Below are 24941 nucleotides of genomic sequence, written 5' to 3' on the forward strand. Positions count from 1 at the left end.
ACCCTCAAGACCCTGAAGAACCTCAAGACACCCAAGAACCAAGAACCACAAGAACCCAAGTTTCTCGTGAACTTAAGAACCCAAGACCACAAGAACCCACAAGAACCCAAGACTTCAAAGGATGGTCATCACTCGAAGCGGAATGGATACTTCGCTTGGAGGTGATGAGCATGAGAGAGGCGAAGAAGAATTTCCCCCACCAAGAGGTTTTTCCGACCCTCTCCCTTCCCCATCTATGCAAAGGATTGCACTAACTCCTATGGAGGCTGTCGACATGATGATGATGGACATGAGGGTAGAACACGAAGCAAGAAAAGCAGAAAGATAGGCAGAATTTGATCGTGAACACGAAAAAAGAATGGCAACTATCGAGCGTGAGCACAGCGAAAGGAAAGCCGCATTGTTCCGACTCTTTTCTAATGTGCAGGCGCAACTTAGAGAGATTCGGGAGAAGGAGGCTCTCTCAGTCTCGTCTTCTCCAAAGCATGACACACAGGAATTGCATGACAGTGATTAGCATGATGGATTGCTTGATAATGATAAGCATGATGGTTTGCATGATCAAGATGTGATTATTCACGAGCATGATGATTTGCAAGGAAAAGATGTGATTGTTCACAAGGATGATGATTTAGTTGATACTTTTTCTAGTGAAGCTAACCTCATTGCAAATCGATCAATCACGAAGAACCGATCTTGGCTCTCGAGTCGAGGTCCACAGAACCCCCACAGGAAGATTCGATCAATCACGAAGAACCGATCTTGGCTCTCAAGTCGAGGTCCAAAGAACCCCCACAAGAAGTAATGTGTGTTCAAATGATTAGTCAGCATGCATTGTTCGAGTGTTTCATTCATGATGCTTTCCTGTATTTTAGTCACCATCTTTATGTGATCCCTTTTTATAGTCATGACATATTGTACGATGAGCATGATTCACTCATGAATGAGCACGAATGTATGCGGATTACTCATGAGAATATGAAATGGTTGCATTCAAGGAATTCACATTCCGTGTCTCTTCCTTGGCATGACACAGTCTCCGAAAGAGCACAAGAAGGATTGAGCATCAAGCATTGGCATTTCCATTGTGATTTGCCACAGTTGATTGATTTAGGTCAGAGAGTCAAAATTAGACCCCATTGTTTGCGTGTGTTTGATGAACGGTTTGGCACTCCGTCTCTATGTTCATCTACATTGCATGCACAGTCTTTAAAGAAGCCTAGAATTTTTCTAGTCACTTTACATGGAATGGGTATGTTCATGTTTTTGTGTTGAAAGCGGTTTCATGAATTTTCATCCTCGAAGATTCTTGAAGAAGGTAAACGCATGACTATAGACGAAGTTGAAGCATTGAAGCAGCTGCAGATGACTTTGTGTTGCTTTCGGCATGTCCCAAAGAAGCAAGCATTGCGGACCTTTATGAAGTTCAAGTATTGCATGACCCACGCATCAGAGTGGGCCGGCGAAGAGTGCTTTCCAGGATTCCAGACGCTGTTGGCGATCTCCCTCGACGCCATACAGTTCCGTACCAGTACCTCACTTTGAAAAGGAGGGGATGTCACGTGCACATTTAACCCTTTGTGTACGTGGACAAGCTACTTCATGACATGGGTTCAGTTCAGTTAGAATAGGAAGTGTTCTGGCACTTTTGTGAGTCTGTTCAGTTAGAATAGGAAGTGTTTTGGCAATTTTGTGAATCTGTTCGCAGACCGTGCATGTCCAGACACTCATAGTAGATGCATATGCTCTGGCTGCACACAGCATGACCATCAGATATCCATCAGAACCCATCGGGAGCATTTTTACGATGCATACACCTATTTTTGACATTTTTCACTTATTATTTTTAAGTGACTTTTGTTGGGAACTAGGTAGGGCAAATTTAGCAAGCAAGTATATAAGTAAACCTAGCGCTAGCACTTTCTCGCAGAAGAGGCAACAAGAACAGTTTGTTCAACAGGCAACTTCATAGCAAGACTCTCCCCCCGCGACAACTCTAGCGTTTTCACTCACCAGAAGGCCTTACGTTTTGCATCAGATCAGCCAGCGTTTTTGCACTTGCAGATTCCTGGCGACAGTACAACCTCAGATCAGCCCTAGCGTTAGCAGATTCCCCCGCAGATAGCAGATCAGCCCTAGTGTTAGCGGATCCACAGCGACAACAGAATTCAGCCCTAGTGTTTTGGAGCAGCAGGACATTCAGCGTATTGCAATTCCATCGCGACAGATTCAGCCCTGGACTCAACGTTTTCAGTTTTTAGTAGTCAGACATCGCAGAAGAAGTCCCGAACCTCGCAGATCTCACCTACCCGCAACAGTCCTTCGCCGCATGGTGGGATCCATCGAAGTTTACAGTTTCAGCCCAGAAAACGCAGATTTCAGCATCTGCGTTTTCAGCGCGTCGTCGTCGCATCGTCGCCTACATAGTTAGAATTCAGCACATAAAGATTTGCAGATTTCAGCCCTTAGCGTTTTCAGATTTCAGCCCGTCTCGTCGTCGTCCTCATCATCGTCGACATCGTCGGCAAGTCCAAAGCATTGTAGAGATTTGTGCAATCATAAGTAGACCGCTCTCGCCATAGAGAGTGGAGCCTTCGGAGGAGGGTTTGACAACATTCTGGTGTCGTATTCTTCTCTCTCTATCTCTCAGTCTCAACACCTTCATTCTCAATGTTTATCCACTTTGTTTGTGATCACTTGCACTCTCTCACTAAAGGAACGGAAGGCTCTCTCCCTTCCGTAAGTAAAAGGAACCCTTGAGCACAATTCGGAGCACTATCTTGAGTAAAGTTCAACATTCACTTCCGCTGTACCTTATACAGAGGGTTCCAAACGCAATAATCCCCAAAAATTGGCTCAAAAGCATCAGCGCTTTGTGCGGAATTCCGCACAGTTCTTCCAAGTCAGCAACGCGTTTTACGAGGGTTCGTGTTGCCACATCAGCAGCATGTCAGCGTAATTTTCGTACAGCAGTACTGTCTGCCACGTCAGCATCTGTCCACGGTTGATTATGCCACGTTATCAAGTTGTGACAGCTGTCACAAGACGGGCACCACGTGCCAATAGAAAAGAACAGACTGAACAGACTTTTAGCACTTATTGAACTGCAATAGAGAGAGCAGACACGACACGGAGTGACGGAATTTTACCCCAGAGAGTATTGGCCCCAAACCTTGGCGCCCCTTTTGGTGTTTCTTTATATTGCATCGACATAGTACAAGCCGATACCCAGGCTCTGCGCCTTCTCCAGGAAGCATGCCAAAGAATGAGCCATAGCCTCATATTTTAAGGCCCTTGGCCTAAAAAGCAATTACAGTGAAAAGCGTTCAAACTTAAAAGCATCTGGTCCAAAAGCAAAGCCAAAAAGTTGCCAGCGTAAATCACGGAAATCTGTATAGCCTGCCATGTCATTAGCCAACGCAAAACACAGAAATCCGTACAGCCTGCCACGTCATCATGTCAGCGCAAATTTCGGAAATCTGTCTATTGCCCTTAGGGTTAGGGTTAGGGTTTCTACAGTTTTAGGGTTAGGGTTTCTAGAATTAGGGTTTGTAGGTTTTAGGGTTAGGGTTTTCACAATTAGGGTTTCAGCAGTTAGGGTTTCTGGCAAAAATTAGGGTTAGGGTTTCTGCTCTCGGGCAACCATGTCATCACTTTGTGACACTTCTTCTGTTACTTGTTCTTCTTAGGGTTTAGGTCCCTTGACCGGCATTTGTAAGTTGGCTCCATTCTTTACGCTTTGACACGTCAGTAGTTTGTTACATCTCCCCTTCTTGAAAGAGAGTAATCGTCCGTGATTATAGCATATCTTAGAACAACTCAAGTTAGATAAAAAATTTTCGAGGGTCATTCCGAGGGACAATCAATTTGCTCTTTTCATTAAGGAGTTAGCTTCTCCTGTCGGCTGTTTTGATCAAGGAGTTAGCTTCTTCTGTCTGTGGTGGGAGCAGAAGGTTGCACTGAGGACGTCGAGGCTCGCTCAGGAGATGTATTGAACGTATGCCCTGTTTGGAAACATTCGAAGCATTGGCCTTCTTGTAACAAGGCTTCTCGTTGAAGTTGTGTCAAACGAGGCCGTTGAGGTTGGTTTTCACGGGATTCTCAAGAATTTGTTCGTTGTTGCCAGGAGTTCTGGTTAGTGGTCGGAGGTTCTTCTTTGGTAACTTTCCTTTCATGAGCTTGTAGCCGACGGCGGCATGGTCCATAAGCTCTTGCATGGTAGAGACTTGCTTGGAGAGACAATATTCCTGCAATGGTGATGGTAGTCCAATGGTGTAGCGCTCGCACTGTCCTCCAAGGGAATGAACTTAAAGAAGGACACCGGAAGGTACACTTTGGTTATAGTCGTCCATGGTTTCGGTGGCAAGCATTTTCAAGTTGCCCCACTCTTCCAAAATCCGGACTTCAAACATGGAAGTCATGTAACTACGTGCAAAAACTGTCTTGAAAGCTTTCCAGGTCCTTGGAGCATGCGGTTGTATTGTGATTGAACTCCACCATTGCATAGCATTATCCTTAAGAAGTCCGCTGCTCGAGAAATCTTGGATTCTTCTGTAGAGTTCCCCAAAGCATAGATGTTGTCCAATTGCTCTAGGAACTGCAATGCTTTCTTGCGATCTTTCACCCCGAAAAAAGTGAAAAATTTGATTGTCGTGCCATCTTTGAAATCTTTGGGTTGGTTAGGCGCATGTCCCGGGTATGGATAATAAGGGTATCCATATGGGCTCCATACATTGTAGCTTGGTGGCAGTGGTGGTGGAGGTGGGGGCAATGGCGGTGGCAAAGGTGGTTGCACTGGATCAGGGTCAGATGGCTGCACCATATTCCTGAAGACTCCCCCGATCGGAACAGATGGCTGAGAAGGTTGCCGGTTGGAAGCTCTCGTACTTTCTGGTGCCGGAGGAGGAGGTACCACTTGAGGCATCAGAGGGGGTAACTTGTAGTTCAATTTTTTTTGAAAACTTTGCAGCATCTGAAGATTTTGCTGAGGATGCCGCGAAAGAATGTCGTGAAGCTCGTTGAGCAGAAACTGCAAATATTCTGCTGAATCCATGAATTCCAAGTATTGGGTTCTTAATTGGCTTATGCCTTGTAAGACAGTGCGGTGAAGACGGGGCGCACCCGATGCGCGATGAAGTAAGGGTGGGAGTGGCTAATAAGTCCGGGTTGCAGCCCGAAGATACGGAGCCCGAAGATACCTCAAATAAAATTCCAAAAAGCTATGTCTGCTCTTTTGTCGGACCGGTATGTTTTCAGAAAAGCACACGCCTGATGCTCTGATACCACTGTCACAAGACGGGCACCACGTGCTAACAGAAAAGAACAGACTGAATAGACTTTTAGCACTTAAATAACAACTGAACTGAAATAGAGAGAGAGCACACGTGACGCAGAGTGGCGGAATTCCACCCCAGAGAGTATTGGCCCCAAACCTTGGCGCCCCTTTCGGTATTTCTTTATATTGCATCAACACAGTACAAGCCGGTACTCCAGACTTTGCACCTTCTCCAGGAAGCATGCCAGAGAATGAGCCCTAGCCTCATATTTAAAGGCCCTTGGCCTAAAAAGCAATTACAGTGAAAAGCCTTCAAACTTAAAAGCATGTGGTCCAAATGCAAAGCCAAAAAGCTGCCAGCGTAAATCATGGAAATCCGTACAGCTTGCTACGTCATCAGCCAACGCAAAACGCGGAAATCTGTACAGCCTGCCACATCATCATGTTAGCGCAAATTTCAAAAATCTCCTTGCTGCCCTTAGGTTTAGGGTTAGGGTTTTTGCAGTTTTAGGGTTAGGGTTTCCAAAATTAGGGTTTGCAAGTTTTAGGGTTAGGGTTTTCAAAATTAGGGTTTTTGGCAAAAATTAGGATTAGGGTTTCTGCTCTCGGGCAACCACGTAATCAATTTGTGACACTTCTTTTGTTACTTGTTCTTCTTAGGGTTTAGGCCCCTCGGCCGACATCTGTAAGCTGGCTCCATTCTTTAGGCTTTGACACGTCAGCAATTTGTTACAACAGCTAACGCCAAAGGCTGTTTTCGCGTTTTGCAGGCTCTGCCCGTACGGTAGCCATGTTTGCACTTTTACGTCCTTGGTTTAGTTTTGAGTTAGGCCCCTCGGCTATGCTTTATAAGTCGGACAACTTTATTTGGGGGGGGGGGGGGGTTAGGGCTAAGTTCATTAAAACCCTAACCCTCTGTGCCACGTCACAAACTTGTGACGTACCCCGCTCTTGAAAGATAGTAATCGCCCTCTATTATACACTAGGTGTCGGAAGGCAATCCGACGTTGTCTGTGAGTGATGTCCCCCAAAAGCACCTCCGTTTGAATTCTGGCTCTCTCCTCGCGGGACTCCTCATCATACCAACTGTTCTGGGGCATACTCCCAGAATGTCGTCTCTGCTCAGGCTGGGTATGTGGGTATGCCTCTGCTGCTGCATCATGCAATGTCTGTGTGAGTATAGTAGTAAGCGTCTCTAGACGTCGCCCTGGCTCCTCAATGCACAGGCGTATGTAGATTCCATCTATGTAGACAGAGTCCGTCTCCCGTGTAAAGGTGTAGCGAGTAGGGGCTTCTACCCGTGGCATGTGTGCTACACTAAATTGGAAAGAGATGGTTATCGACACAAGGGCATGATCTAGTTCCACACCAACAGGTCTGGGTCCAACTGTGAGGTCCATAAAGCTCGGCTGTGCCTCCATTGTGCTGGCTCCATGTCTGTGTGGAAAGCATGTAAAACCTCCCACAACAAGAAATCTCTACAGGCCATTCAAAATGGCGAATCCATGTGCAGTCCCCATGTCTATCAAGGGCCGTCCATACTCAGTATGCTTTACATCTTGTGATAATCTAGATAGGTCCATATCCACAATATCTAGCTCCCTCAGCATCTCCTTTGAAGTATCATAAAATACTGTTTGGTGATGGGCATTCCTAGCATTGAAGTCCCCTAGGATGATGACGTCACCATCCCTAGAGAACTCCCATATGTCATTATCCAAAGTAGGAAAGGGGGACTGTCCTCTAGGTGGTGCATATACTAACGTACTTGGAGGAAAGTAGCAAATAGCAATGCAGAGATATCTGCATGTCTCTGCCCTCAATTTCACCCACATGTCCGTAGCCTGCTCATCCTTGCGGGCTATATGTATCAATGGCTGCAACTCCTTGAATAAAATTGCCACTCCCCTCGAGTCCCGTCTTGTGTGCTTTGATCGAGTCTCCTGTCTACAAGCTGTCTCCTGAGTCCCATTTGTATCCGTCGACATGTGGCATAGACTGCCAAGGGGACCTGATGTGTCTCAGAGTAGAAGATGATGTCCCTCCTAGTGAAACCATCCTCAAAAGCACCCACACCAAGGCGTAGAGATCCATTACCATTCCCAAGTAGCAACTTTGAGTGTGGTCCCATAGGTCTTGCATCGTCATGCGGAGCGTGGCTTTAATATCACCACTCTTCCATCTCGGTAAAAAGGAATCTTGCCTTTTCCCTTGCTGCTCTAATATTCGGCATTACCTCCTGCATATGGGCAATCTGCGAGAGGGTGAGGTCATCTCCAAGAAAGATGCCCATCTTCTTAAGAGTTGGTCTCTTCTTCAAAAAGTCCTCCTTCGCTTCCATGGAGGGGAAACGAAGCATACGTGCCCTTTCCTTCGAGGTTTTCCCATTGCTTCCATTTTTCTTATTGCCCACTCTCCAAGCTCTCGTATGCGTCGGCTCATTAACCCCCATCATAGTCATGAGTTCTTTTTACCTCTTAGTCCACATTATCTTTGTCTTTAAGGCCACAAATTCTCACATGTACGGCACTCACACGTCTCCTTTGCTCCTCTTCTAGTGTGAAGCTAATAATGGTGGGTGTGGATGTTGTTTCTCTCTCGCTTCCGCACAGGCGCACTATCACATGGTATCAATAGCTTCAGGCTCTCCATAAGACCGGCGCTTGTTCTCCTCCCAAGGGCTGGATCTATGAGAGAGCAGCGGAAAGAGCAAGAAAATAGTGAAGAAGCCCGAGATCAGTCATCTCGAAACGCGTCTCCATAGCTTTCATGATCAACTTGATCTTGCTGGTCCATGAGCCTGTGAAAATGAGATTGTCCACATAGACAATCACTGTTGTAACCAAAGAGCCATCAGAGACAACATAACAATTGGAATCTGATGAGGTACGTCGTAACCCCAGCTTCACGAGAAATTGGTCAAGTATGAGGTACCACTGTCGTCTAGCCTGCTTTAGTCCATACAATGATTTCCAGAACTGATAGACCCAATCCTCTGTGCCTGTTATGTGAAACCTAGGAGGTTGCTCCACATAAACTTCTTTATCCAAATCTCCATTCAGAAGCGCACTTTTGACATCCATCTTGAAGATAGACCAACCAAAGTTGGCTGCAAGAGCAAACACTGCGTATGGTAGTCATGCGAGCGGTGGGAGCAAAGGTCTCGTCAAAGTCCACGCCTGGTCGTTGTGTGAAACCTCGAGCAACAAGTCTCGCCTTGTGTTTGTCGAGGGAACCATTGGCCTTGTACTTAGTCTTGAAAATCCATTTCGTAGAAACCACCTTCCTCTTGTTGGGCCTGGGAACCAAAGTCCAAGTTTTATTCTGCTCGATATCGTCCATCTCTGTCTGTGTGGCACGCTTCCAGCAATCATGCTGAAGTGCTTCCTCCACCGAGGAAGGCTCAACTGGTAAAGCCTGAATCTGAGACATGAGTGCAAAAGTTTACTTACTCTGCGCCATCATAAACTTGCCTGTTCTTGAGGTGTGCAGAACGTCGAGGCTGTCCAATGTCTCGTAACTTCGTGACTCCAAAGGAAGAAACCGTAGAGTAGAGCCAACCACGAACTAACTTCTCCTTGCGAGGTGGGACCGCCTCCCCCAAAGGAGAACCATCATCCACATCAAAATCGGAACGTGACATGACACGATCGGGTGAAGTTACTGGCTACGGTGTAGAGGGAACAGGAATAGGAACAGGGATAGGATCAGGTGTAGAAGGTGGACGAGGAGGTAGGGAAGATATAGGCTTGGATGCTGCCCCTCTGCAGGTGTGCTGAAGAGCCCCATGAAAGTCACATCACGGCTAACTATGGTGGTCTTGGCGTCAGGATCATAAAGCCGATATCCGTCAGACTCTCGTGATTAGCCCAGGAAGATGAGCTTCTTCGTCTTGAAGTCTAACTTCTGTCGCTTCTCCTTTGGCACATGGACAAAGGCCTGACACCCAAAAACTCAAAAGTGAGACCAAGGGCTTGCGCCCGTAGTAAGCTTGATAAGGAGTCATGTCCTGCAAAGCATGGGTAGGAGAACAACTCTAGATGTAAACCGTCGTGTTGCACACCTCTGCCCAGTAAACCCAGGGCAAATAAGCATGTACAAGCATTGCACGAGCCATCTCCATGATAGTCCGATTCTTCCGCTCAACAACTCCGCTATGGGAAGGAGTGTAAGGAGTAGTCTGCTGGCGTTGGATGCCCTCTGACTTGCACCACTATGCAAAGTCCTTCGAGGTGAACTCACCTCCTCTGTCTGAATGAATACATTTGACGTGCAAGTCCTCCTTTTCAACCATCTTTTTCCAATTTCGAATGAAACTGAAAGCTTGAGGAACCAAGCCCAAGTGTACCTGCTGAAATCATCCACAAGCACAAGCAAAAACTGTGAGCCAGAAAATGAAAAAGTGCTCATCGGGCCACATAGATCAATGTGAACCAGTGCAAGTGGTGCCGAAGCTCTGTTGGATGCCTGCTTCGGAAAGGCAACCCTGTGTTGCTTGCCCATCTGGCAAGCCTCGCATACGCCTGATGAGGAGCGTATCGCTGGTAAACCCTCCACCATAGAGGTCCTAGCACCCTGCTGAAGCTGCTGATGACATAGATGTCCAAATCGTGCATGCTATAGAGAAGAAGACTCCGTGGTCCTAGATAGAAGAGCAGTGAGGCGGCATAGGAAACCATCGCGCTCACCGCGTGCAAGGATAGTACCTGTCGTAGAATCAAAAATGGTGACTGTTCCACTCCCAAAGTGTATGTCAGCTCCCTGAGAGTCCAAACTCGACACAGAGAGGAGGTTGAAATCCATGTCCAGAACGTAAAGGGCCTCCGCTCCCAAAGTGTATGTCAGCTCCCTGAGAGTCCAAACTAGACATAGAGAGGAGGTTGAAGGCCATGTCCGGAACGTAAAGCGCCTCCACTGAAGTGAACTTCGGGTCTGAGGTAGAATGAAAGAGGGTAATATGGCTTGTGCCAGACACTGAATCTCATGGTTGTCACCAATGGTGACGGTTTGCCGGTGAGTCTCCCTGAGAGAGCTAAACCATGACTGTTGGGGAGTCATGTGAGTGGTGGCTCCGCTGTCAACAACCCAAGTACTTGACTGCGATGTAGCAAGAGCGTGGTCCGTCATCGGCGACAAGAGCATAGTTACAGGGGACGGGGGGGACGGGCCCTAGGGCCGGGGAACGGCCGTAACCGGGCCGGGAACGGCTGGGAACGCCGAGGGACGGACGGAAAACGGGTCGGACGGGCGGGTCGCAGGGGGGACGGACCGGGGACGGCCAGGGCCGGACCGGGGTCGGACGGACCGGACGGGGACGACAGGGGTCGGATTCAAAAAAATGGCCGTTTTTGACCGTTTGCAACGGCTCTGTGCAGCCCCAACTGTCATATTTTTTAAGCCTTGGCCCTTGGGAGGCTATAAAAGGCTCCCTTGGGCCTCTTAATACTCATAGTCTCAATGCTCAATGCTCATTCCATTTCCCTCAAGCTCAAGGCTCAAGCTCATTCCATTTCCCTCGAGCTCAAGGCTCAAGTTTGAACTTTGAAGCTCTCCTCTCCCTCTTCTACCCACTTTGAAGCTCTCCTTTACTCTCTCTCCACACAAGCTCTCCTCTAACCCTTCTAACTTCTAAGCTCTACTCTCTCGAGTCTCTCCACCATCATGTCATCTCAAGCCAACTCCAGTTCTCAAGCCGCTTCTTCTCGAAGGAGGCCCGCCGTGCAAACGTGGTCGTGGTGGGATGAAGTCGACTTTAGCTCGCGTGGCAAAGGTGGCGGTGCAAGACCATGGACGTGCAAGCTATGTCCATACAAGAGATCGGGTGGTTCAAACAAAGTGCGAGCCCATCTTCTTCATGAACTCGGTCACGAGGTGAAGTTTTGCCCTCATGTAGCTCCCGAGAAGAGGTTGGATCTTCTTGAGAAACTCACGGTGTATGAGGTTGCGGAAGCGGCCAAGAGGGGCCGTTTTGTTGCCGTTGATCCCTCCGCCACGGCGACACCGCGAGAGCAAAGGGAAGCCAACCTTGACGACATCTCTCGAACCTTCAAGAGCCATGGATCTACACCGTCCTCTTCCCTTCCGCATCGCCAAACCACTCTCAACGAAAATTGGAATCCTAAATTGAAGGAAGAGGTAGATAGGTCGGTTGCCCGATTCTTCTTCCACGACCACATTGCCTTCCATGCTTCGCGGTGAGTTTCCCTTGGCATATGCACATTGCAATCTTCCATTTTGTATTCATAATGGGTTATAATTTCTCGACTCTCCATACTAACGCAACATGCTCTATTTTGTGTGGATAGGTCTCCATACTTTCGAACCATGGTTACGAAAATAGGGGAATATGGCTCCTCTTATGTGCCACCTTCATCGGAGAGGCTTTGCACCACCCTCCTTGACAAAGAGAAGCTTGCCGTGGAGCAAGCGGCCCAAGCAACAAAGGATTTGTGGGAGACCAATGGCGTCTCTCTTCTTGTAGATGGATGGAGCGACACCCGCAAGCGGTCCATCCACGGGGTGGTGGCCTACTCTCGGGGGGAGATGTACTTTGTGGAGTCACATGATGCATCCGATAGTGGCAAGGCCGCCGAGATGCTTGCTGCAGAGTGGACAAGCACCATAGAGATCACCGGCCCGGAGAATGTCCTTTGTATGGTTGCAGATGGAGAGGCGTCAAATAGGGCAGCCGGAGCTATCATTGAGGGCATGTATCCCAGCATCCATGTCACATTTTGCATGGCGCATTGCCTCAATAACCTCCTCAAGGACATAGGGAACTTGTCATGGATTTCACCCACCATTGGTGACGCCTCTCGAATTGTCTCCTTTGTGCTCAACCATCAAAAAGTGCGCCATGAATTCTCAAAGAGGAGCCACTTGTCTTTGCTCAAATATTCAGAGACAAGATTTGCATTCAATTGGCTTATGCTAGGCCGCTTGCTAGGCCGCTTGTCAGAGAGAAGTCCCAAAGGTAGATCGATAAGATCGCAAGACGTCGATGAAGGTACCGTTCCCAAGGCTGTAGCAGTCCAAGATAACCACACGGACAACCACCGGATGGTGTCCTGACGAGCAAGAGATGGTTCAACCGCACAAGAGGTAAAAAATTTGACGTGCTCTTCGCCCAAAAAACGCTGCAACGGGTGCTGAAAACTCTGCTGTAATAGAGATTTTCAGCGTGCATGTACGCCAGCTGTCTGTGCGTGAGCGTCGCAGAGTGTCAGAGACGAGGGTTCTCGCACTTTTCAGCCTTCGAGGGGCTGAAAACAGAGAAAAAAACAGCAAGTAATAAGTACCGAAAATGGTGCCGATTGGGTGTAGATACCTGTCCAAGGTGTAGATCTGCAAGTTCCAGGCAGTGTAGAAGACTCCTAGGTGTTCCTCAGCCACTCCCGTAGGTGCACAAGATCAATGTTTTGTGCAAAACGCCGCAAACCACCAAAAACGCCAGCAAGACACGGAAAAACGCAACAAGATTTGCAAAACACAGATCTGTTTAAAAACGCTAGGGTTTGCAAAAACGCCAGCAGATGTTGTGCCGGTTTTGGTGTGATTCTGCTGCAGGAGGAAAGCGCTATGGAGAGGGCTTCAGATGCAAAAACGTTGTTGTTCTTGCAGAAAACGCTAGGGCTGAAAAACACTGATCAGCGTTTTTGAGATCCGCTGCGATGGAAACCGGTAGAAGTGCTAGCGCTAGCCTCAGGAGAGATTGATGCAGATTCTCCGTTGTTGGCGACTGATACCATGTGAGAGTGAGCAACGGAAAGAGTGCGAGCCACGCGCGCCGAAAAAGAGAGAGAGAGAGAGAGAGAGAGAGAGAGAGAGAGAGAGAGAGAGAGAGAGAGAGAGAGAGCGAGAGAGAGAGAGAGAGAGAGAGAACACAAGTGCTTTGCAAATGATGCTCTCAATACACAATCTCAGTCTGAATGACTACAAGACCCTAAGCATCCTATTTATAGAATCTTAGATTGAGGTAGAGAAAAATGTGTAACTGGTGCAAAAAACATAAAAGCCCAAAAATGGCTAAAAATATGTGCACCAAGCCAGGCTCAGAAAATGACCGGCCGAACACGTGCTAAAAGTGTCCGCCCATGCAATCTCCATGATGTGTGATGGGTGGCCAACCCAAGACAATTACAAGCCATACAAAATGGCGAAGCAACGGTGGTGTAACTCTAACAGGACCAGCCAGCGTTTCATGCAAATTCTGCCAGCGTTTTACAAACAACCAGGCGCGCGATGAGATCTACATTTTTCGTCGTGGAGGATCCCCCTCCACTTGTGTTCTTGCAGATCAAGTTAGTGTTTTTGCATTAGGCTGCTAGCGCTTCACTTCTGGGATCATTTCATTGCCGGAAACCTCCTCTGCTTCATCTGCGTTTTTCAGCCACATCTGCGTTTTTGGGTTTTCAGCCCATTTTCGGCGGTTTTATTGGTCACTTTGTGTTGTTGACACCTTCCACAAGTTGTTGGGCACCCAGGGTACCCATCAAGCCTTTGTTTTTTCAGCAAACAGAAGGTTTTTGGTGCCAACAAGTGCAGCAAAAGTGGACTGCAAATTGACCTGCGTTTTTGCAGCAGGAGGGCAGCGCTCAGCTTTTGGACCTCGGATCTCGCCACCACCACCCAGCTCTGCGTCTGGTGCATTGCCGGGGAGTATCCTCTCCGTCTTCATCAGATTTCAGCCATTACCCCTTGCCGTTTTTTCTGTTTTCAGCCCATATGGGGCAGTGACAGTGATTCACCCACCTTCCCATACTCCTCTGCACCGCTCCGGACCATGCCGGGAGCGTACGAGCATGCTGAAAATCTCTGGACAGCAGCGTTTTCATCACCTCGCAGTTGTGTTTTTGGGTGGACAGCAGACACTTGGCTTGTGTTTTTCACAGAGGATGAAGTTACCTCATGCCAGGACACCATCCGATGGTGGTCCATGTAGTTTCTCAATGACTGTTGCAGTACATGGTATCTTCAACATCAGCTTGATCATCTACGGGCATACGATCCTTGGGAGATCCATTCATTCCAGCCATAATTTGGCGGTTGCACACTCCGGCGGTTGCACACTCCAAAGGGGGTGGTGACTTGTGGTTTGCTATGGATACACCTATGCCCTCATCGAGAAGTTGACACGAGATATGGCCATGCTCATGGCATATGGGATTCTGACATTCCCAGAGAGGACACCGCCATCTTGGGTGGACAGACACTTACCACTTGACCTCGACACATCAGATCACTTGCTTACACAAGTAATCTTGGGTGGACACACTTACCACTTGACCTCGACACATCAGATCACTTGCTTACACAAGAGCATCTACATGGACTTAGGGAGAGGATCTTGGATCTCTTCTTGGACAGGTTCATTGCTTGGATCTACAGACTCGAGTGGGACTTCGATTCTTTAGACTCTCTTGGAGAGTTTACCCGCAAGATGCGGGAGATCAAGCATCATTACGCGACTACATCCGGAGTCACCCGTAGCTTGGCTTGGATGGTAGTGTAGTTGCTCTTCTACACTCCTGATCATTTGGATTGCTACCTTCAGAGTTGCTTACACTCACCCTTGGTAACCTTACAGCAGACTTATCCCCCGACCTGGGCAGTAGGCCACTCCCAACTCATTCACATTGAGAGCCACACCGAGTTGCGGTTTGGTGGCATTGTTGGCGCGGATTCTGTTTTGGCTGACACCGGCGGATTTGAGGTAGGAGATACAAGCAAGACGGCGCAGACAGATTGATCTGGCCTTTCCTTTTCTTAGAGGATCTTCACAGCGCAAACTGTTGAGTCTGGTTTTCCCCTCATCTGGATTACCCTACCTACTGACAGGACACCATTCGGTGGTGGTCCGTGCGGTCTCTCGGTGATTGCTGCAGCTTACGATAGCTTCTACAGTGCAGACTGTTTAGTCTGGCTTTTCTTGATTCGGAGGAGTTTACGGCGCAGATTGCTACATCTGACCTTCCTGGAGTTTTACACAGCTTAGCCACCTGGCCACACTGGGTTACAGGTTCATGCATTGATAGGCTTCCGTGCATTCTCATGACGGTTCTCGGGCTTCTCCATTTTCTCTAGATGGTTTGACTACAGACACCATAGATCCTATTGGGCAGGACACTTGCAGGTCTATTGGCACTTCTTTTATGACAAGGAGTTGTTTTCACACTCAACTCGGGACCTTCACGCAGTATCTTCACACTGTATCGGCGGAGTACAGCAGTTTGCAACATTGCTTGTGACGGCACTTTACCACGGAGATTTCTTGGCGGTCGGGACACCCCAGACTGCTGCTACACTCATGTTGTATTGTCCTTCAGTGGACATTGCAGCAGACATCTTTATCATTTGCCTCACATCTTCGGCTTCACGTGGTTTGTTCAGCATCAGGTGCTGAGAGGGGGTGTTAGACTTACACCACTCTGCTGCTTCACAAGTCTAGGGCATACTTGTACGGCTAGTATGTCTCCGGGCTTGCCACCCATAGGCTAGGTTGTATCTGGTCCAGCCGCCCGAGTTTGGTTCCGGGCGCCCACATATATTTCCATATATCATTTTTCTGTTGGGTCGTGGGGATTTTCATCAGGCCTTGCCCTACCTCCCCATGGGCACCTATTTATAGCGCCAGGGGGGTACCCACTTCCATATCTCTCATCTCATAGAGATCATACTGATTGTACTGAGGGTCTTCTGCTCATGGTAGTCATGCGGGGGCTGATCGCCCCCTCTTCACCATCTCTTGCGTTTGTGTCTACTCTCTCTCTCTCTCTCTCTCTCTCTCTCTCTCTCTCTCTCTCTCTCTTTCTCTCTCACATGCGCACCCTCACAACTCTTTGATGGCCCACACTTGCTCTTTAATCGTGTTGAGTTCTTCAATTACTGAGGGTTGAAGGTCTCCCTCTTCAAGTGTGTTTCGTGATCGCACCTCTGCAAGCTCCTTCTTGAGTAATGCAATCTCCTCATCTTGGGCAGTCACACGACCTTCAAGTATGTTTATGTTGCTCTCTTGAGCCGACAACGTTCTTCGAGTGTCTTTATTGTGCCTAGGAGGTTGCGGTTAATCTTGTTGATGGTCTCACACATTTCTTCTTCGCATTTTTGAATTGCTTGCTTCAAAGGGTCGTCCTTGTCAACTTGCTTCTTCATGTTCGAGAACCACAATGGGAGAGGGAGAGGTAGAGAGAGAAAGAGAGTAGAGAAGACCACACTATGTAGATACGTGTTTCCACATTATGTGTACATGTGTATTGCACTCCCAGATCACGCATACATACTTATGCCACACCCATCTACATTCTCTGCAATTTTGAAAATTTTGAGATGACTGAAAATCCAAAAATTTTCTGCACTGCTGAATTTTCTGAATTTTTGCAGGGTCTGTGAGTTTCTGCACTTTTGAAATCTGAAATTTTTGCCTAAAAAGATCTCTTGCAAGGGTTGAGCGTGAGGGGTGGGGTGAGGGGCTTAGCGCAAGAGGGGGTGGGCAGCAGGGCTGAGCGTGAGGGGGTGGGCAGAAAGTCTGAGCGCGAGGGGGGGCAGGTTGAGAGATAGATAGATTGATAGATGAATTATCGTCCACGGAGCTCAGATATGACCTATGGGACCAAAACAAAAACAATACAACGATTTCTTTCGATTGAAGGCATGTGATACATATCAGTTATAGAGAGAGAGAGAGAGAGAGAGAGAGAGAGAGAGAGAGAGAGAGAGAGAGAGAGAGAGAGAGAGAGAGAGAGAGAGAGAGAGAGAGAGAGAGAGAGAGAGAGAGAGAGAGAGAAATGAAATGAAATGTTATATTAACGTCTTCAAAAGGCCATAGTGACCTATGAGACCAGAAAGTTACAAGGTGGTGAATCTGATACAAAGTCAGAGTAACAAAATAAATAACCTAACAACAGTACAAAACAAAGATATATTGTCTCGTGGGTGACTACCATGAGGCTATACCTTGCACTTTCCTTCAAGGGTGAATCTAGGTATATCCTGGATTCATCTAGGTATATATAAATAACCTAACAACAGTACAAAACAAAGATATATACTATGGGATCCTAGATTGGTCGATGTGAGCTAAGCAAACAACTAAGCAAAAATGGGCAGCTTGTTGGGATAGCTGGATCACAAAAGATCTAGCATCGGTCGTTGGCGAATCTCATCAATTTCCTCCATGGTTAGTAGTCTAACCGGGCGTCGTGCATGCCTGGCGAGCGTGCTCCGAATCTGCTGACGTAGCCTCCGTCGATGCTGTGTAGTCCTTCGCAGTCGTGGGCGCCTGGATTTCCCAGTTCGATCGCTCGGTCGAGTGCCTCTGGTGTGAGACGAGGGGGAGCTCTGCTGTGGGAGTGGCTCTTGCGGCTGTCCCGTGTCTGCTCTGAAGAAGTCTGTGATCCGTCTTTGAGACTGGCTAGCCTCGCCATTCATCAGGCTATCTCTGTGTCTGCGCAGCTCGAGCAAGAACAAACCCCGGCATCTCTGATCTTCGTATCCCATTACTCTTGAGAGTGGTCCAAAACCCTCTCTGAACAAGCAATGGAAGCGGCCTAGTATCTCGTAGTAGACGGGGCAGCGGCATGTATAATGCAGCTCTGTCTCAGGTTCCATGTCACACAAGGGGCATGTCGTGGCCTCTGCTGGTAATCCGCTGTATCTCCCGGTCTCAATCCGTAGCTGGTGAGACAATGTGCGTAACTGGCCAATAGCACATCGTATCCCATGAGACAAGTGGGTATCCATGTATCTGGGTCTCGTCACAAAACCATCTTTCGTCAGCCGGAGAAGGTGGTCTCTGTAGAAAGCCATCTTCGTGCCCAATTCTTGTGTTGGTTGTATCCATGTCCTCCTGGTGTCTAGCTGGGTCAGGTCTTGGCGGATGAGCTTGGTGATCTCTGACTGTGTAAGAATGAGAGATGGTGCATCCAATGAGTACTGGAATGGTGGCAGCCTGTCTATGCTGAACCCATGCGCCTGAAACCATGATGTCATCTCCCCATACCAGCATGTTGTATCTCCTTGTATGGCTAACTGTCGAGAGGACTCAAGTGCTATGCGAGCATATCTGTCTCTAGGAAGTTCCCATGTGCGGTTTATGAAGGAGACTGATCTAGTGAGCGCCTCCACCACTAGTGGGGGGGCCGCTAGCTCTGCTCGGATAATGGCCCGTGGTACTGATGCCTTGGCTCTAATGAGCTGTGAGATCATAGAGATGAGAGGTTTCTCCATGTTCCCCCATCCGTCTGTGCGACCTCCCATGGTGATCCAATGAAGGTCCCCATATCTCAGCCCCATAGAGCAATGCTGAAGCCACCAAGGTGTCAAAGAGCCAGAGCTTTGTCCAGGGTTCCTGAAATTGAACCTGCGAACACATCCTCTCCAATCTACCCAATGCTGCGTGGGCTCTAGTCAGTCTGGTCTCTGCTGCTCTTCTGAGTGAGAATGTAGGTCCGCTAAAAACCACTCCAAGGTAAGTGTAAGCGTCTGTGTACTCCACAGTCTCATGGCCGTATGTGAATGTAGGTGCTGACCTCCTGATCCACTGTGGGGTGGTATTAAACACCATAACCTTGGTTTTACCAAGGTTGACAGACAAACCACTTTCGTGGGCAAACGTATGCAAAGCATCCAATTGACGTTGCATTCCCTTTGGGGATTCGGAGATCAACACAATATCATCAGCATATAACAAAAGTGGAATCCATGTCCCTGCCAACTGTGCACCTTTATCCCCATCGCTGTCAATGTAGTCAGAAACCTCATCCACATTACATACCGAAAAGAGTAGGAGAGAGCGGGTAGCCCTGCTTCACCCCAATAGTGGAGTGAACCGGTGTAGAAAGTCCCTCCGTGGTGCGTACATGCCCTACTACTGATCTGTACAATGCCGTGATCCCCCAAATGAGCTCTGTGGGTACTCCCATTTCCTGTAATCTGCGCATCAGTCTAGCTCTGGGTACTGTGTCAAAAGCTTTGCGGAAGTCCACAAAGCTCGTCTCCCATGAGATCTGCCTTCCTCGATGATGGCCCTGAGTGTCAAGATATGGTCAAGAGTAGAGAAGCCTCTCCTGAACCGTGCCTGCCCAGTTGCACGCATTCCTTCCCTCTTTGCCCATCTACTCAGCTGTTGCTCAAGAATGGATGCATACAACCGTGCCAGTGTGTGCCCAATCATAGTAGTGCGATAATTCCCAGGCTCCATGGGGTCTCCCGACTTGAAGATAGGTACGATTGTAGATTGGCTCCAAGTGTCCGGTAGGCCCTCACACATGGCACGGTTAAACATAACTGCTAGAAGCTCTGCTAGTAGGTCTTTGGCATGCATGAAATGCTCAGCGACTAATCCATCATGGTCATATGCTCTCCCAGTCCTCATCCTGTCAATAGCTTTCTTCACCATCTCAGCAGTGAAAAAGCATGTGTGTGGGCATGGGTCGGGGGGGTTGGGGAGGGGCGGCTGTCTAGGTACTGTGTACAAAGATGATGCGTATTGACCCCAGGTCTCTGTGGAGGAAATAGCAGGGGGGGGGGATTGCTCATGAAAGAGCTGCCACGCCTCACGCGAGTCCTTACTCAAGAATAGCTGATGTAGATCCTGCTCGAGTCGAGCCAAAAAAGCCCTCTTCTTCCGCCATACCAGGCGTCAGAAGTCAATCTGTGACTGTCTGTGAGTGACGTCCCCCAAAAGCACCTCCCTCTGAAGTCTGGCTCTAGTCTGGCGGCACTCCTCATCGTACCAGCTGTTCTGAGGCATGCTCCCTGATCGGCGGCTCTGCTCAGGCTGGGTGTGTGGGTATGCTTCTGCTGCTGCCTCATGTAATGTGTGTCAGTATAGTAGTTAGCTCCTCCAGAGGTCGCCCCGGGTCCTCAGTGCATAGGCGTCTGTAGATCCCGTCCATGTATACAGAATCCGTCTCCCGTGTGAATGTGTAGTGAGTAGGGGCTGCTACCTGTGGCGTGTGTGCTACACTGAATTGGAAAGAGATGGTCATCGACACCAGAGCATGATCTAATGCTACCCCAACCGGTCTGGGCCCAACTGTGAGATCCTGGATACTAGAGATGAGATTCGACTGTGCCATGACATAGTCCACTGTGCTGGCTCCATGTCTGTGTGGGAAGCATGTAAAACCTCCCGCAATAGAAAATCTCTGTAGGCCGTTCAGGATGGCCAATCCATGTGGAGTGCCCATGTCTATCAGGTGTCGCCCATACTCCGTATATTCCACATCGTGTGATAGTCTGGACAGGCCCGTCTCCACAACATCTAGCTCTCTTAGCATCTCCTCTGAAGTATCATAAAACATTGCCTGGTGATGGGCAGTCCTAGCATTGAAGTCCCCTAGGATGATAATGTCACCATCCCTAGAGAACTCCCATATGTCATCATCCAAAATAGAGAAAGGGGACTGTCCTCTGGGTGATGCATAAACTGATGTACTTGGGGGAAAGTAGCAAATAGCTAGGTAGAGATATCTGCCTGTCTCTGCTTTCAATCTCACCCACATGTACCTAGCCTGCTCATCCCTACAGGCTATATGTATCAATGGCTGCTGGTCCTCTCTAAATAACACTGCCACTCCCCCCCGAGCCCCGCCCTCTGTGCTCTGAGCGTGTCTCCTGTCTGTAAGCTGTCTCCCATCTGTATCCATTGATGTGAGGCATGGATTGCCCAGGGGCCTGGTGTGTCTCAGAGTAAAAGATGATGTCTCTTCTAGTAAAGCTATCCTCAAAAGCACCTATATCAAGACGCATAGATCCATTACAGTTCCAGGCAGCCACTGTCCCATAAGTCTCGCACCGTCATGTGGAGCGTCGCTCTAGTATTACCACTTTTCCATCTTGGTAAAAGGCAATCTTGCCTTTTCCCCTTGCCGCTCTAATCTCCGGCATTACTTCCTGCATATGAGCGATCTGCGAGAGGGTGAGATCATCCCCGAGAAAGATGCCAGTCTCTTTAAGAGTTGGTCTTTTCTTCAAGGACTTCTTCGCTTCCATGGAGGGAAAACAAAAGATGAGTGCTCTTCTTTTGAGGTTTCTCCACTGCTTCCATTTTTCTTTATGTTGCCCACTCTCCATGCCCTTGTGTGCGTCGGCTCATGAACCCCCATCAAGGCTGTGAGTTCCTTTACTTCTTCGTCCACATTGCCTTTGTCTTTAAGACCGCAAATTCTCACATGTAAAGCGCGCACCCGTCTCCTTTGCTCCTCCTCTAGTGTCTAATTAATGAAAGTGGGTGTGGACGTGGGTGTAATCTCCTTGCCTTTTCCTTTCTTGGCCACCTTGATCCATTTCTCGGCTTCATCCGCCTTCTGTTGAGTTTTGGTAAGAACATCCACCCAAGAAGTCGTCATTTCTTTGTGTTGCTCTTCTCGCTCTTTGATGGCCCGTACTTGCTCTTTGATTGTGTTGATTTCTTCGATTACTGAGGGTTACAGTTCGCCCTCTTCCAGTGTGTTCCTTGATCGACGCAATCTCTTCCTCTTGAGTCGTCACTCGGTCTTTCATCGTACTTATCTTGCTCTCTTGGATCAACACGTGTCCTTCGAGCATGTTTATTGTGCCCAAGAGATTGCGGTTCATCTTGGTAATGATCTCCGTCATTTCCTCTTTGCACTTTTGAATGGCATCTTGTAGGTCGGCTTTATCGTTTAGCTTCCTCATGCTTGATGGCTGTCCGCCAAGGAGTCCCTAAACGTACGTGTGCACCCACACTAGCAGCGGGCGCGGTAGCTGGGCGAGTGGGGGAGCGTGAGGCGGTATGGCAAGGGAGGGGGAACGATAGAGTGCGACGAGAGAGAGGGGGAAAGGGGGGGGGGGGGGGGGGGGGGCGGGCGGGGCAGCGGGTGCGAGAGAGAGAGAGAGAGAGAGAGAGAGAGAGAGAGAGAGAGAGAGAGAGAGAGATTGAGAGATTTTCTGAATATGATTTCCAGTTTAGGCCTAACATGGGAAGTACATCAGCATCTTGCTCGCGTATGCCTCTCGCAAAAGGTTTGAGTGGTGCATCACGGAAGACTGTTTTATATAATTCTTTAAGAAGGAACCTATCTTCAAGGAAAAGTTTTGAATCCAATATCAGCCTGGAAGTTGTGCTTATTTCAGTGGAGAAAGCTATCATAGGGTGTACCTCTCATTGTTCAAAAACCTTGCAAATATTTGCCAAACTTAGGAAAGGGGGTAAATCAGGCAACAATGGAGATCATAGATCACGCTATGGGCGTCCCTTTTCCAATGGCAATTCTGGCTTGCGCTCCCCTGTTCCTTTAGAGCAGCAGCCGGTGAATGAGTATCAAACTCTGGTAGACTCAGTGCTCTTTTCCTGGGCAGTCGGAGATCTTTGGCTATACACATTGAAGTTATCGGCTGTTGGTGCTGTAGTTGCTCTCTTGTTAGGATGGCCAATCATGGCCACCAGTGTGGACGCAGAGAAAGAACTTTTCAAATGTGGAACAGGAGCTCTTTGTGGGGGCCTTCTGGCAGTGACGTTAGCAGCATTGAGAATGTACCTCGGTTGGGCATACGTGGGGAATCGCCTTTTCAGTGCAACAGTCGAATGTATGCTCCTCCTCTCTCTTATTCTGCTGCAATTGTGGTGTGAGAAATTTCCTTCTGGTTTTTAGAGCTGGATGGTTTGTACTTACAAATCTTCTGATGAAATCGAAGGAGCTCTACTACTTTTGCAGGATGTCGTGGACAGTAAGGCATAGTGTTCTGGACATGTCATGGGGGGTTCCTTGCTACCTTTCTTAGGCCATATCTATAGGTGTTTTTAACAGATTGATTTCTTGGGCAATTGTGAAGCACATCCAGCAAAAAGAATTTGTTTAGTTAGTAGTGCAATATACCACATTACCTACCACATTTGGCCTATTTTTATGAGGGTCAGTAGTTCTGTGTATTTTTTTCCCTTTGGAGTGCTGATCAGTGCTTGCATTGTTGGCTTGCAGATGAGGAGACGGGATGGTATGATGGAGAGGTATGAGGTGTTGATTACATGTTTCTTTATTCAGTAGGAGCAATGATGCTCATAGAAAGTGCATTATGATTCATGAATGAGAGAATGCATGAACTTTCTTGATATCAGTCACCATTTTCCTAAAAGACCGTAGAAATTACAATAAATCATAGAACACGCACTCCTGTATCCTTTTTTTCCTGTGGTAAGGATGGCATATTTAACTACAAGCCTTCATAATTTTTTGTACGGTTGTGCATTCTGGCTCTTCATTTTGAACAGGGTTCATGAGGTCTCTTGCCAGGGTTTGCTATTTCATACACAAAAGAGCTAATTTTGCATCGAGATACATGAGAGTTGTATTTTCGAGCCGATGATTTTCAGAGAAACTTTTTAGAATAACACAAATGGTCTTCTAAGATTAATCTTCATTCTTGTGATCTCAGATTTGGATAAAACCTCCAGAAGTGCTAGCACGTGATCGGCTTCTCGGATCTTACAAGGTACAAAGTGCAACAAAAATGGAGGACAAGCTAAGCTCTTTTGTTTTGCTCAAATTTTGAAAGCAAAATTCTAAAATCATCTCGTCATTTTTTGAAGGTAAAACCAGCCCTGAACAGAGTCAAGTTAACTCTTATAGGGCTTGCAGCCTCCTTGGCCTCCTGCACACTCTTCTTTTTCACACTCCAAGGGGCACAAGGAGATGTGCCAATTGTGCAAGAGGACATTGTTGATTCTTCACCATTGGCTGGTACAGCATATAGTGAAGCTTCTGCTCGATTATATGAACCGGATGCATTTGCTAGTGATGAACAGTCAATGCTACCTGATTACTGTTATTGATATGGGAAGGCACTAAAGTCACTCGCCAAGAGTGCCTTCGTGGCACTAGACTGTATATTACTAGTGATTGTGCTGCCCAAAGCTTATTAGGAATGCGCACATTGTACCACTAGGAATGTATATCTGTACAGTATTATTTTGTGGCTCAATCAGGGTCTTGTATATATCTATCAGCATTCGGACGCTCTCGTACAATTTATTCGACCTCTGAGGTTATACCATGTAATACAGAAGACTGCTGGTTTCAGAGTGGATTCACAATTTGCAGACGAGCTTAGTGAACAAACTAAAAGCCAGTGGCCTTCCATACATGTTTGTGTTAGTTTTGTTATGTTTTGCCTCTTCCAGGTCAGTACATACTAGATTCTCATTTGAGTAGGATTTAAGAATCTGCTCTTGTGTCTTCTGTTTGTGTTATTGTATGGAGTCTGAAATGTACACCGCCCACCCAAGCTTGGGCATGCAGATGTGGAAGCGAGCCATCTTAAGCTGATTCGCTGTGCAAAATGGGCTGCAGACACAAATTTGGGCAGCCATGATCCCCCTGCCCCTATTGTTTGTGGTGCGCGTACAACCTTCAAGCTTCTTTCAAGTTGTGCTAATTCTTTTGGTCTGCTACATTTATCTAGGCTTCATCATGGCTAACACTATCTTAGACCTGTGTGTGTGTGTGTGTCTGAGAGAGAGAGAGAGAGAGAGAGAGAGAGAGAGAGAGAGAGTATTTTCTTAAAAAATACTGACCATCCTCATTTGGGCTTCCACATGGAATTTAAGGCAAACCAATGGAAAAATTAATAATTTAAAAAATCCATAACCATAGCTCATGCATTTCAAAAATAATAGCTACTCTTACAATAAACAAGAAAAACAAAC

The 24941-nt window shown here is 47.7% G+C and overlaps 1 protein-coding gene across 2 annotated transcripts in view; it reads left to right on the forward strand.

Moving 5' to 3' along the window:
- LOC147457840 (uncharacterized) overlaps positions 1-24322 on the forward strand; it is a 65243-nt gene extending 40921 nt beyond the window's left edge. The window contains exons 2-5 of one of the 2 annotated variants that reach the window (XM_086512631.1): positions 22204-22825; positions 23218-23246; positions 23672-23728; positions 23826-24322. In XM_086512631.1, coding sequence (XP_086368757.1) covers positions 22216-22825; positions 23218-23246; positions 23672-23728; positions 23826-24068 — 939 coding nt within the window. In that variant the 5' untranslated portion in view covers positions 22204-22215 and the 3' untranslated portion in view covers positions 24069-24322. The remainder of the gene's footprint in view (positions 1-22203; positions 22826-23217; positions 23247-23671; positions 23729-23825) is intronic. The other variant, XM_086512632.1, reaches the window with a different exon arrangement.
- The last annotated feature ends 619 nt before the right edge of the window (positions 24323-24941 follow it).

Source organism: Adiantum capillus-veneris, chromosome 5, assembly GCF_014529385.1.
Source record: "Adiantum capillus-veneris isolate H3 chromosome 5, ASM1452938v2, whole genome shotgun sequence".
In the NCBI taxonomy this organism is placed as follows: domain Eukaryota; kingdom Viridiplantae; phylum Streptophyta; class Polypodiopsida; order Polypodiales; family Pteridaceae; genus Adiantum; species Adiantum capillus-veneris.